Source organism: Sabethes cyaneus, chromosome 1, assembly GCF_943734655.1.
Source record: "Sabethes cyaneus chromosome 1, idSabCyanKW18_F2, whole genome shotgun sequence".
Lineage (NCBI taxonomy): Eukaryota > Metazoa > Arthropoda > Insecta > Diptera > Culicidae > Sabethes > Sabethes cyaneus.
Genome location: NC_071353.1, coordinates 84,596,486 through 84,610,804, shown reverse-complemented (window position 1 = coordinate 84,610,804; position 14,319 = coordinate 84,596,486). Strand labels below are relative to the sequence as shown.

Here is a 14,319-nt window from a genome sequence, read left to right as displayed (position 1 = left end):
TATATATATATATATATATATATATATATATATATATATATATATATATATATATATATGTATATATATATATACTAGCTGACCCGACAAACTTCGTATTGCCACAAATTAACTGTGTTGTACATAAATCATGAATCACGGATGATCTTTGTCACAATCCCGAGTTTTGCAAGTTTCTGAGGAGTTCAACCTTAGATGATTCATTTTGGCAGTTACGTAACTATGAAAGCATCCCAGCTAACCAATAAGCATCGCCAATGCTATTCAAATATAAGCCAATAAGCATTTAAGTCGACTTAAATGCTACTTAAATGCTATTTTGGCAAAATATACAGCTACTTTACTGATAACCTTCTTATAGTGCTGACAATGCTAATTTACAGCTAATTACCAACACGAAGAATTTGAATACAATTTTGGATGCCAATTTACAACACCTATGCAGTCAAAAAGCTAACATACAATAACGTGCAGTATAAAATGCCAGATACGCTGATTTGCTGCTTACGTTAAGGCTTATTAGTTACCAGGAATAGGTAGTTCAATATACAAATTTGCAATTTTTCCTCACTGTAAAGTAGAAAACAACTCCCCTGTCCCCTCATTGCATAGCCAGAAAGCAGATAGTAATATTCGCCATGATTGTACAACATTTCGCCGAATATCATTTTGCGAAAAACCTTAAGCGGAATATACCATTTAACGGAAAACTTTTTTGTGGAAAGTACCATTTCGCGATCCTCTCCTTACTCGCTGTCGCTCGTTCCAGGAAACCCAGGTAGACCTAGGAAAACAAATAAACCTAGACAGTAGTGATTTTTGCCGGGAGTTGCCTCCCCACAGTGGGCGGCGCTTCCGACGGCGGGTTGCCGGCAACACTCGCGGCCGTCTCATCCTGAATGATCTAGAGTTACTATAGATAGTTTTTGTGGTCTTGTTAATGACTAATGTTTTATGGAAGTCTCAAATTTCTCGAGTTCGATTAGTTTTTGAGTTTCGCAAAAATTTCTGTTTTATTTGTATGAGTCCATATCTCCCTACCACAGAGGTGAGAGGTCTCTAACTATCATAAGATAAATTCAAGACTCCAAAATCTCCCACATGCCAAATTTGGTTCCATTTGCTTGATTAGTTCTCAAATTATAAGGAAATTTGAATTTCATTTGTATAGGAGCCCCCCGTCCTAAACAGGGGAGGGGTCTTAATTCACCATAGAAAAAATTTCTGCCCCCTAAAAGCCCCACATGCCAAATTTTGTTCCATTTACTTGATTAGTTCTCGAGATAAGAGGAAATTTGCATTTCATTTGTATGGAAGCCCACCCTCTTGAAGGGGAGATGGGTCATAACTCGCTTTCTAAGGAGGAGAGGGGTCCTAACTCATCATAGAAAATATTCTTGCCTACAAAAACACCAACATGCTAAATTTTGTTCCGTTTGCTTGATTAGTTCTCGAGTTATGAGGAAATTTGTATTTCATTTGTACAGGAGCCCCCCTCCTAAAGAGGGGAGGGGTCCCAATTCATCATAGAAAAAAAATTTGTCTCCAAAAACACCCACATGCCAAGTTTGGTTCCATTTACTTGATTAATTCTCGAGTTATGAGGAAATTTGTATTTCATGTGTATGGAAGCCCCCCCTCTTAAAGGAGAGAGGAGTCATTCTACAAGTCCCTTTCTAAAAAGGGGAGGGGTCCCAATTTACCATAGAATAATTTCTTGTCACCAAAAATACTCGCATGCCAAATTTTGTTCAATTGGCTTGATTAGTTCTCGAGTTATACAGAAATTTGGGTTTCATTTGCATGGGAGGCCCCCCTGTTAGTGGGGGGAGGGGTCTCTAGCCATCACTAAAATCTTTCCTGGCCCCAAAAACCTCTACATGCAAATTTTCACGCCGATTGGTTCAGTAGTTTTTGATTCTATAAGGAACATCCCGACAGACAGACAGGCAGAAATCCATTTTCATATAGAAGATTTAGTTAATAATCGATACATTTTTGCCGTTCTCTCCGAAAACATAGTTGAACTACTGTTGGAATACCAGACCGTTTGTTTCCTTCAACCTCCTTTTTTAGAAATACATATAAAACCATATAACGGGTCTCATATCTAATTTTCTACGTTAAATGTTGACGAAAAATCCAAGAGACAACTTTTTACGCGTAGCTAGCAATAACCCCCCTGATGTAATGTAATCAATAATGTTGTGGACAGAGTGATAAGTCCATACAAAAAAAAACCCTCCTCTCACCTTTATACTCTTTCCCCTCCATTCAAAAAATCCTTCTTCATTACATTCCCTTCATCAATTGTAGAACCATCGTTTCAAAAAATATTAGCCGGTTTTACTCAATAAACTTCAGTCTTATAACTGCATTGATTAGAGAGCGTACTAACCGGATATATCCGGAAGGTTAGCGCTTACTCTAAATAATACCAATCAATTCGTCTTTGATGTGATAAATAAAGACGCTTCTCCTGACCTAAGTATAGTTCCGCCGAAGTATTATATATTCCGTATAAGTATCGTATAGTGAACCGACGCCTTAAGAATTGCATAGGGGGTCTCAATTCACCAAAAAAATCCTGCCTCGTAAACCATCATATGCCAAATTTGCTTCCATTTGGTAATGAGAAGACTAATTATAATTTGGAACACATATCTCTAATCTTCCCTAGCAGCGAAGAAATTTTGGTGAGCGCACCTCAACCCCGCAACATAAAATAACAAATAAAAAAGTGCCCCATTTTTTAAAAAAGACTATAAATCCTTATCTAAAAACTTTGAAAGCCCTGCTAATTAAAGCAAATTACTCCTTCTAGATATATACAAAATAAGAAAATGCGGCTTCGTAATAATTGCTACAATTGAGTCTGAAAATATAGATAACTTAATAAACAAAAATCTACCTATATGGCACCAAGCAGCAACCAGTTCCGTGTCCGTCAAGCCATGTTGTATATTCCGAACAATAAGGAATTCTGTTAGCAACTGTTGAAACGATTAAGGATTATTTTTACTCTTCACTTTCCTGCAAAGTAAATATGTACATATAAGTTTTTGCCTTGGTTTTTGCTTTAAAGAATAATGTGGTAGATCAATGAGTTCCTATATTTACATGATGCAAAGCAGCAGCAAGCTCATCCGTACCCATTGTTTTTGTTATTTCGAAGGTGCGATCAGTTACGTGATGCTGGAATACTGACTCCTCTAGCTCTAGCAGGAAACAGACGATAGCCGGTTCTGACTAGTTGGTTACGGGCAGACAGGCTCAGGAAAAGCGGTGCAGCGGACGGCACCAATAGCAACTGTAACAGAAATGGGACGTGAAAGATCGAAAAAATAAAATCCAAAGGAAGGAAACAACTTACCAGCAGCAACGGTACATCAAACATTATGAACTCTTCCTCAATATTTTGCGTTCAACACTGTGACCGCAAACACAATTCAAAACCTCCAAAAATCACTGCGTAATATTAAAAATTCGAACAATTAAAACAACCCGTAGCCGCGGTAGCTAGCCGCACATTTGGAAATAAACAAATCGCGAAAACGTTTGACAGCCGGCCGACGATCGAACAAGCTACACGACAAAACAAGACAAAACCAACAAGTCCTAAATAACCCAAATATACGGAATGCGATACTTACTCAAATTTTGCGTTGAAATTACCTAGGTTCTAGTTCGCCATTTACCCAAACGTCAAGTTCGCTGAAGGTACACAAGAGTTGAGTATTTTCAAACTTCAGGTTGGGTAATTTCAGTTTTCAGTGTTGGCTCTTCTGGCGCTAGTATATATGGACTATGAGCGTTATGCTAGCGCCAGAAGCTAGCTGTTGTGAGTTTAGTGTAGAATTTCATGCGGCTTTAGCGACATCATCACTATAGCACAGACAAACAGACATAACACTCGTTTTCCATTCTTCGTACCGATTAAACCGTCATTTCAAATGTGAGGTACGATAATTTTTGTTGATTTTCCTTCCAAGAGTTATGTCTGTTTGTCTGTGACTACAGTTTCCCAACTAATTTGACATAAGTTTTATCCAAGTGGGGACTTTTCGCTTGGATGTCTGTTTTCTGTGGAAAAATGTTAATGTTTAATTTTGTTCCGGATGAAACAAAAGTACGAAGAAAGCGCGAAAGAATACGCAACCTCACCCAAATGGCTGAGGTATGGAGGCATTAAAATTCAAGTAGAATCTTTAACTTCCATTGATTGTAATCCTGTGCTGTGTCTTGGGGTCCGAACCCACGAGCGCCAATTCATGAAACCATGTCTTCTATTTTTTTAATGTCCAACATCAAGGGGCTGTCAGAGAGTGTGGCAGTGGTTTCTATATGAAAACACAATTTTTGGTATTAGTCTAAAGTGTAATGTTCAGTATGCAGAAAACCCGAATCAATTCGCCCTTCACGTTATCGAGAATAAAATATTTAAAATGAAGCAATATCAAAATGATAACAATATTCCTTTGTCAGTTGCCACCCGGACAGCACAAGAAGGCCGGATTATGGATTTAATTATGGCAATGGCTAATGTCGGATTTTTTCTTCTTCTTCTTTCTAGTTCGAGCTGTTTTGAGTAGGGCCAGTTGCTAAGACTATATGCCCTGTGTATCCATTTAACGTCATTTTAGACGGTGTACGAATATTCGTTAAAGAGTTATTTTAGCTGACTTTAAGAATTCCGTCACTTCACGGAATATATTCACGTCTTTAGTTTTTAGTAACTCTAGTATTGTTGTGTATTTATTATTGAATGTGTATTTGACCCCAGACGTATTGTATTTTGCGGGACTGAACCGGATTTGGAAGGTTCCGGTTTGTTCCGGATTACCATGTGTCACGGAAATTGTCCTGCATTGATTAATTTCTTTATCGTGTCAGTTAAATTATTGAAACGCTATTGTGAGTTATACGAACTTTTCAAAAGATTCTCTATATACGAATTATTGTTGAAGTAAGTCCATTTAACTTAAAAATTTATGTAATTTTGTATTAAACTGCCTCTAAATAAATTTGTTATATACTACTGATCCAATTTAGCAAATAATCCATTCAATATGTTCCGCTGTCATCGTCGTCAGCATCAGAGAACCAGGGTGGCTAATCAAGCAGTCGTTTCCATTCAACTCGATCTTGGGTCACTCGTCGCCGTTTTCTCCGGCGTCCTAGAAGTCGCAAGTCGCTTTCGACATGGTCGAGCCATCTTGTATGTTGGGTCCCTCTGTTCCTGGTGCCGTAGCATACTAAAGGGTTTGTTTCGTTCTACTTGCCATAGCCTACCGAATTTCGACAGATGTACGACAGGAATCTCTCCAAGCAATACCTGTAGCTCATGATTCATACGCCTCCGACCTTCGTTACTCTTCGCTTTCAGTTGGTATACCACTAAATATCGTCCGTAGCCCCTTCCGCTCGAACACGGCAAAAACGTGTATGTCCTCCGGGAGATGCGTCATTGTTTCAAGTCAAAAAAGAACTATCGATCTAATAAGGCTGATCTTATTATTTCCGCATCAATAACGTTTTCATAATCGACCAGTTGTACTTACTGCCGATTTGTTCAATGACTTCCGTTTGGCAGCCGCTTTCACCGTTGAGACAAGTGGCACGTGAATCACGAATTTTCATCAGTCATCACCGGGCTTTTGGGACAAAACTCATTAAGCTCGTCCACTGCAGCAACCGTATTAAAGTTTCCATAGTCAACGTACGACACCAAATAGAATTGTGAATCCTTTGTAGATTCCAGCAAGCTGAGACTGTCTTTGCTACCGTTGCCGTTCGTCGCAGCCGCTGCTAGCGTATTTACTCTTGATCCGAAGCGAAGCATTCTTTTTAAACTAACCAGAGTTGTCGATGGAGTAGCAGAACCGACCAGACCGTCAGCCGCCGCTGTTACCGATACACTATTGCTGTTGCAGTTGAAAACCGTAATAATCGACGTACGACATTCGGTTTTATTCTTGTTCCGTGTGTCGCAACTACGTCGCAGGTGGTGCGCTGTATAGCGCATCAATGTGCGAACACAGCGCACCACGTGCGACGTAGTTGCGACACACAGAACAAGCAAAAAGCAAAGTCGTGGGCTTAAACCGTCATTAGACATTACCCTTCTTTATCGACAGACTTCGCAGCCGGCTGTTTAGATTACAGGAAAATTACGGAGCCAGCGACACAGAACAAGAATAAACCCGAATGTCGCACGTCGATTATTACGGTTTTCAACTGCAACAATACTCAGATCGCCAGCGGCGAGGGGAGTATTTTCTTTTTGTTTGTGACGACGTACTGCTTACTGCATGCCAACGCAGACGGTTCGATTTGATTGATAAACTGAAATGGATCCTTCGATTCACTGAGGTCACCGTAATTGTCCAGAAATTTATCGGCCTTGTCCCTCTCGTTACCGGCCGCACCATCGTCGGTGGTATGCGTGCTAAGGTCTAGCGTATCTTGTAGCGGGAAGAAGAACGACGGACTAGCGGTAGGCTTATTTTTATGAAAAACGGGCGATGCAGGTCATTCCTAAAGTCGGTTTGTGGGAGAGATGTTCCAACGAAATTTGCAGTAATAAATGCATCATCTAGTTGGGATATTTTTCTGCTACTTGTAGTGGCACGATGAATATTTTTCCGTTTTCGACGAACAACAGACGTTAAGCTGACCGGCAGCGATGGCGTGAATGTTCTTGCCACAACCACTGCTGACATGACTACTGTTTGGTAAACGTCGATGAAAGCTATCTTTCGACACTCCGGTATTAGTTCCTTCCAAGGTAGAATTTGGATCCTATCGGTCGAAACAGCCACGTAGCCAGGGGGGGGGGCTTGGCTGGCTTGGCTCCCCCCAAAATATTTTGGCTTACACTTTTAAAAAAAATTTCAATGCAGAATAACAATACACCAAACTGAAACTGTAGCACAAGTATATTTTTAATGAGTGCGCCTTTGAATAACGGTCGGTTATGATCGTTTTGTATCTCACAGTCTGTGAAAATTCTCAACTTTGTAACTCTCCGTTACTCGGAACATTCGGCATGGACAAAGACGACGAAACAAGGACATGGAATGGAGACTTGGTACCTGGAACTGCAGATCGCTAAATTTCGTTAGTGGCGGCAGGGTCGATAAGTTAGAACCCCGAAAGTTTAGCATCGTGGCACTGCAGGAGATATGTCGCAAAGGCAAGAAGGTGTGGAGGATCCGTGATGATAAAGCCCAATTTTTCCAGAGCGGTGGAGCGACCAACGAGCTAGGAACGGGCTTCGTAGTGTTGGGCAAAATGCAGGATCGCATAATGGACTCGAAAGCGATCAACGAGAGGATGTAGCTCTTGGGGTATCGTACTCCAGTATCCCCTACTTGCGGGTGCTTTATGCTCTGTAGGGGGTGGAATCTCAGGGTCTTTTTAATTCATACTGACACACGGCTGACCATATATGTGAGCGGCAGTGAACAGCTTCACGGTACGGGAGGGGAACTATCCCTATACAATTTTAGAACATTCACTCGCGATCCCCTGTGGTTACTTTCACCGAACGGAATCTAATAGAAGGGAGGACTCAAAAGCCGCGAACACTTTTGTTCCGGCCTGACTCGAAACCAGCGAGAATTAACAACCCCTTTTGTGGGTTCGGAGTAACGGAGGTAAAATCTGCGCAAGGTAAATATACGAAACGTTACGTGTCCTATCTAGAGTAGGCATTAATTATTATTAATTAATTATTATTAATTATTAATTATTAATTAATAATTTGCGAACTTAACTCTATACACTTACGGGCATGTTTTTGATTACCATACATCCCTCCTGAGGGATAGAACGTTGATGTTGCCGGAATCGCTCATCGTCAGATCCTCGGGTAGGTTCCAGCACGACGCAGCCTCCCTCGTTGAGGTTAATCGCTCACAGGTTGAAAAGATGGTCGTACATTCTAATCACGATGCCTCATTGATCGAATCGGTTAACCGCAAACGGCCGGGAGAAAGTTGTTGATGTAGCTGAGGTGACTTTATCCAATGTACACCTGTGAAAGCCTTGACCAGATAGCCAGTATTCGTGTTGATAGTACCGGATTACAGGAAGTTCTCCTTCTGCGTCATTAAATATCCAAAAGCGGATTCACTTTCGAACCGACTGTATGTCCCAGATTGAGCAGAAAGTCAGCGGTTGTTGGATTACTACGAAGAAAAGTCGGAGATTTTGATCCGATGTAAAGAAAAAGGCCCTTTGTGGACCTGTCGGGTTTTATTAGCTTTAGTGACGTAACAATTTTAACATGTGCTTATTTTAACATTCTTTTGACAATTTTAATTATCCAGCTTTTAACATTTTTTTTATAAATTACCTTTTTCGTACTTCTTATTTTTGCTCGTAGTGCTTACACGTGTTCGTTTCCGTTTAACTAACAATTTTATCTATACAATAGACGTAAGTTAAACAATAGGAATTAGCTTTAAGTACACTATTTTTAGGTTATAATATTCCACGACTAGTCACCTTTTAACGTGTTGTATTGGTCCTAACTAGCACTTAATAAATTTCATTTGAGTAATTAATCTTTAGTTGTAACTTGCCTAGTAATTTTAACTACTGTTACTAGTAACTCTAGAAAAAAGAACACCGTAATTTTAAGTACATTTACCCTACACTTATTACACAATTAATTTATAATTACACTACTTCAAGACGCGCACTTCTGCTCTGCTCAGGAGTCGAGAACGGAAAGAAAGCATCCACCAGATGCCAAGTTTAAGGTTCAAACACGGGTCATCATAAAAGTTTGTTGCTATTATTTTTTCTTTCAAAAGAATCAGTACTCTTTTGTTGTATTTGTGAAAGCTGGTAATAGTATATGTGAGGTTTGCACAACCAAATTTCAGGTTTGAAAATGACGCGCGATCAGGAATACTCCCTACACCCAAAAAAATCGTCACGTCCAGTTTACGTGAAAACATAGGTAATTCTCATCCACCGCACTTTGCATCTAACATTAACGTGAATTCAACCGCTTAATTGGTTTTGAGGTACAATGATGTCCTAACAAGCCAGTCGTCGTATTTTCGAATCTCAGCTAGGCGAAAAGATTCGGGCCTAAACGTCTTTTCTAAGACTTGACCCTTATTTATCGACGAACTTCTCAGCCAGCTATTAGAGTACAAGACAGTTACGGGGCTAGTGCAACAATTCTACAGACTATAAAGCTCTCGACTCAAGATTCGAAAATACGACGACTGGGTTGTTAAACCGGCATCATACCTCGAAACCAGCTAAGCTAAGGTTTACATGAATATTATATGCAAAGCTAGGCGGTGCTGACAGACAGAGTCAGTAGGATTGTTGCACTAGCCCCGTAACTGTTCTGTGCATCAATAGCAGGCTGTGAAGCCTGTCGATAAAAAAGGGTTAAGTCTTAGAAGGACGGTTAAGCCCAAGGCTTCGCTTTTTTCACTTGAATTATTGGTGGCTTGCTCTCATACTAACCGGTGTACGTGCGATCCCGGTAACTATTATCAACTTTCCTCACATCGTTTTCGTAAAGCTTTTTTCATAATTTCTTTACAATCATCATCTCTACCGGTTATCGGACATCAATTCAATTCCCGGATCCGCTTGCTTGAGGCGTTTATTTACCTCTCGTAGTAAAGTTTTAGCCTTAGCTTTCCGCCTACGCATCGTAAAAATTTCAAAAACGTCAGTTGAAAATGCTTCAACAGACTCATACAAAAGCATCGCAACATTCATTGAAACGAGAACGATGGTAACTCGTACTATTTTTATGAAGACGTTTGCTATTGAAAGTACCATGAAAAAGCTAATTAGATTTATTATGATTCTTGAATAAGCAACATGTTCTCAGACAATTTTACAACCTTTCATGGTAATGTCTAGAAATTTTTATTACGAATCTATTATTTTTGTTATACATTGAAATAACGCCGAAAGTAACGTATAATAAATTTGACTAAACAAAGCTAGGGCTAAACAGAAATCTTTTTAGCCAATATTTACTGGTGCATTCTTTCATTTTTACGTTCTAATATAGTATACCCTACCATGAAATTTCTTTCTGTGTAGCTTACTCTTGCGAGAAAACCCTGAGAGAGAGTTGCGAAGACGGACCTGTTTTTCATGTCCCTAAAGCTGGCAGTACAAAGTTAGCAGAACATTAGTAGCACCATTCAGTTAATTGATGCTCAATTAATGCTAATTAATGCTCCTAACGACGAATGTAATGCTCCATTGTTTCATAGGAAAAAACAATGCACTGCTAGCTTTAGATAAAGTTAGCAGGACAAAGTTCGGAAATGGAACTTCCGGTGCAGATAGAGCTACCCAAGTACGATCATCAATTAATGCTCATTTAATGCTCCAGGAAAAACATAACTTTGGTAACTTTGGACGTCATTTTCCATGAAAAATTGAGCAAAAAAGAAAATGCACTGCTAGCTTTAGATAAAGTTAGCAGGACAAAGTTCGGAAATGGCACTTCCGGTGCAGATAGAGCTACCCAAGTACGATCATCAATTAATGCTCATTTAATGCTCCAGGAAAAACATAACTTTGGTAACTTTGGACGTCATTTTCCATGAAAAATTGAGCAAAAAAGAAAATGCACTGCTAGCTTTAGATAAAGTTAGCAGGACAAAGTTCGGAAATGGCACTTCCGGTGCAGATAGAGCTACCCAAGTACGACCATCAATTAATGCTCATTTAATGCTCCAGGAAAAACATAACTTTGGTAACTTTGGACGTCATTTTCCATGAAAAATTGAGCAAAAAAGAAAATGCACTGCTAGCTTTAGATAAAGTTAGCAGGACAAAGTTCGGAAATGGCACTTCCGGTGCAGATAGAGCTACCCAAGTACGATCATCAATTAATGCTCATTTAATGCTCCAGGAAAAACATAACTTTGGTAACTTTGGACGTCATTTTCCATGAAAAATTGAGCAAAAAAGAAAATGCACTGCTAGCTTTGGATAAAGTTAGCAGGACAAAGTTCGGAAATGGCACTTCCGGTGCAGATAGAGCTACCCAAGTACGATCATCAATTAATGCTCATTTAATGCTCCAGGAAAAACATAACTTTGGTAACTTTGGACGTCATTTTCCATAAAAAATTGAGCAAAAAAAATACACTGCTAGCTTTAGATAAAGTTAGCAGGACAAAGTTCGGAAATGGCACTTCCGATGCAGATAGAGCTACCCAAGTACGACCATCAATTAATGCTCATTTAATGCTCCAGGAAAAACATAACTTTGGTAACTTTGGACGTCATTTTCCATGAAAAATTGAGCAAAAAAGAAAATGCACTGCTAGCTTTAGATAAAGTTAGCAGGACAAAGTTCGGAAATGGCACTTCCGGTGCAGATAGAGCTACCCAAGTACGACCATCAATTAATGCTCATTTAATGCTCCAGGTAAAACATAACTTTGGTAACTTTGGACGTCATTTTCCATGAAAAATTGAGCAAAAAAGAAAATGCACTGCAAACTTTAGATAAAGTTAGCAGGACAAAGTTCGGAAATGGCACTTCCGGTGCAGATAGAGCTACCCAAGTACGATCATCAATTAATGCTCATTTAATGCTCCAGGAAAAACATAACTTTGGTAACTTTGGACGTCATTTTCCATGAAAAATTGAGCAAAAAAGAAAATGCACTGCTAGCTTTAGATAAAGTTAGCAGGACAATGTTCGGAAATGGCACTTCCGGTGCAGATAGAGCTACCCAAGTATGACCATAATTTAATGCTCCAGGAAAAACATAGTTTCGGTAACTTTGGTAGTCATTTTCCATGAAAAATTGAGCGACGAAAAAAATGTACTGCTAGCTTCAGATAAAGTCGTCACATTCGTTCTACCGGGTTGCAACACCAATAAGGTATAGCGAGGTGTTGAAAAAGAAGGCACCACATACATACTGCCGAAACTCAACTTTCAAAATAGCGTATTTCCGAAGACTCCAGAACTTGTATTTCGCAACATGGCCACACCGCAGCGCTCGAGACCCCGGTTAAATGCGCAACCAAGTTTGCGCAAGCAACTTGCATGCAAGTTGCTTGCGCATTTAACCGCGCAGAAAACTTTTGCTTTGCCCAGAACTGCCGAGTTCTGGGAAAATTCTGAGTACGAGCGAATGTTCACCTACTAGTGGGCCAAGTTTCAGGAAAATTTCTTGTTTGGTAAATTCCTTAAACCGGAGCAATCTGCGTACAAGTGACCTAAGTCCTGCATATATCGCCAGTACTGAGGAAAACTCTCGCTTTTCCCAGAACTGCCGGGTTCTGGGAAAATTCAGAAAAACAAAGCAAAAATCGCATGTATAGCAAATTTAAAAAATAAAAAAAAAGTGCTTCCCCGCGTCTGGGCAGGGATTCGAACCTATGTCATGTCGCATGCTCTGCAGCTAGTGTAGCCAGTGAACCGTTGACGCACTTATGTAACTGGGTGCAGAATGCGTATTTAATTTAGGTCTGTTAGTTCGAGAAGTGAATTTGTGCGTACCATCGGCAACAGTGAGTTTAGATTTCGCGCTTATTTTTCGCTGCGTCTATGCGACATGTAGGGGAACAGGTGCTAAAATGCCATGTCGGAACAAAACGCGCCACTGTAATAAATTTTTCATTTTTTGTATGATTTATGTAATACAGGAAACTTTTATGATACACACGAGTTAATAATGAGAAATAGAAGCGAATAGCACCATAATTACTGTTGAAAAGTGTATAGGTATGCGTATAATATTGCAGTGGCGCGTTTTTCCCCAACTGGGAATTATATCCAGAATTCCCCTACTAATTTTTGTATGCTTGGCGACACTCTTGGTTGTAGGGTAGGTGGGGGTGATTCTGACTATGATGTGATTTTAATTTTTTTTTTCTCGAAAAGTCTAGCAGTTTGTCTGATTTCTCACCAAACTCCACTCGTTTGATGTCTAGTTGTACCATAACTAACGTTAACTAACATATTGTGCTTTGCTTCGACAGTGTCGTAAACAAATCACCTACCTAAGTGTATTGCTGATGTTAGTTTGCCCTCTGATGTTTTAATATTTTTACAGTTTTGCCCCAGTCTCGAGAAACAAAAAGTGGAAAGTTGTTTTCAAGACACCGCATGTTTTACGTAGGACTACGCAACGTTGATGTAAGTTTACGTGAAAACATAGGTAATTCTCATCCATCACATTTTTCATGTAACATTTACGTAAATTATTGGTAACTCGCACTCATACTAACCAGTTTACGTGCGATCCCGGTAGATTTTATCAACGTTTCCATTAACTAGTACATGAAGTTCATGTAAGTTGCTGTACAGAAGTTTACATAATTTTTCACGTGGATGCGATGTGTCGATTTTTTTGAGTGCAGACGATCACGAGGTGGTCGATAGGTGGAAGCAGTTCTTCGATAAACATCTCAAAGGCGATATAATAGAAGGAGACGGAACGAAAGTTAACCTAGGAATACCTACAAACGATAACACAGTACCGGCTCCTCATCTCGAAGAGGCTCGGTGAGAAATCGGTCAGCTGAAGAACAACAGAACCACCGGAAAGGCCCGACTTGCTTCATAATTCTGCCAATAATCGCCAATAATAGCCAATAATCGCTAACTTCACGTCACTGGATAATTTCAAGGATTTGTGAGGAGGAAAAAATCAGAGAGGTTGAGTACAAGACATGACCGCATATAGGTGACGTAGGACTACGTAAGTCTATTTGAAAAATTGTTATGTTAAAATGGTTTGGTTGTGCTGCAGGTTGGAAAATCTAAATTTTTGCAAGTCGATAACTGTTTACAGCGTTTTATTCATTCTCATGATATATACTACTAAATACTAAATAAGTTAAAATTGTTTGCAAAATGTTTTGTACCTTACTGCCTTATACTGAGTTGACAGCCAAATAAATATTCGCATCACTACGGGTCCCTCTTGCCTTGTCTTGTCCATCATTTTCGAAAGAAAATAATCTAAATGTAATGCTTGACTATGGAAACTATGTAAAGAATTGCCAGCAACTAACTGATGCAAAGCAGCAAATGAAACGTTTAAAACTATTCTCGGATAAGAGAGTTACCGATTTTCCTCACTTTGAGAATTCTGTGTCACGTCATATGCACAAATGCCAGACAACAGTTTGGAACAAATTCTTGCAGTGCCTACACAGAGAACAGACTACCAGGTAATTGTCAAAAAGTGTGTAAAAGGTTTTTATGTAATCTACGAGTAATCCTTCAATAGAGCACCCCTTGAGCAGTAAGTGGCAAACTAAATCTTGATGTCGCTGCGATCGCTGCTATGT

At 39.6% G+C, this 14,319-nt stretch overlaps 1 protein-coding gene across 2 annotated transcripts in view; it reads left to right on the top strand.

Annotated features, from left to right (window-relative positions):
• Nucleotides 1-13,525, top strand: part of LOC128746333 (beta-1,3-galactosyltransferase 5-like) — a 157,801-nt gene extending 144,276 nt beyond the window's left edge. Inside the window, exons 4-5 of one of the 2 annotated variants that reach the window (XM_053843401.1) lie at nucleotides 13,077-13,159; nucleotides 13,275-13,525. In XM_053843401.1, coding sequence (XP_053699376.1) covers nucleotides 13,077-13,159; nucleotides 13,275-13,307 — 116 coding nt within the window. In that variant the 3' untranslated portion in view covers nucleotides 13,308-13,525. Of the gene's footprint in view, nucleotides 1-13,076 lie in introns of both variants that reach the window. The other variant, XM_053843393.1, reaches the window with a different exon arrangement.
• The last annotated feature ends 794 nt before the right edge of the window (nucleotides 13,526-14,319 follow it).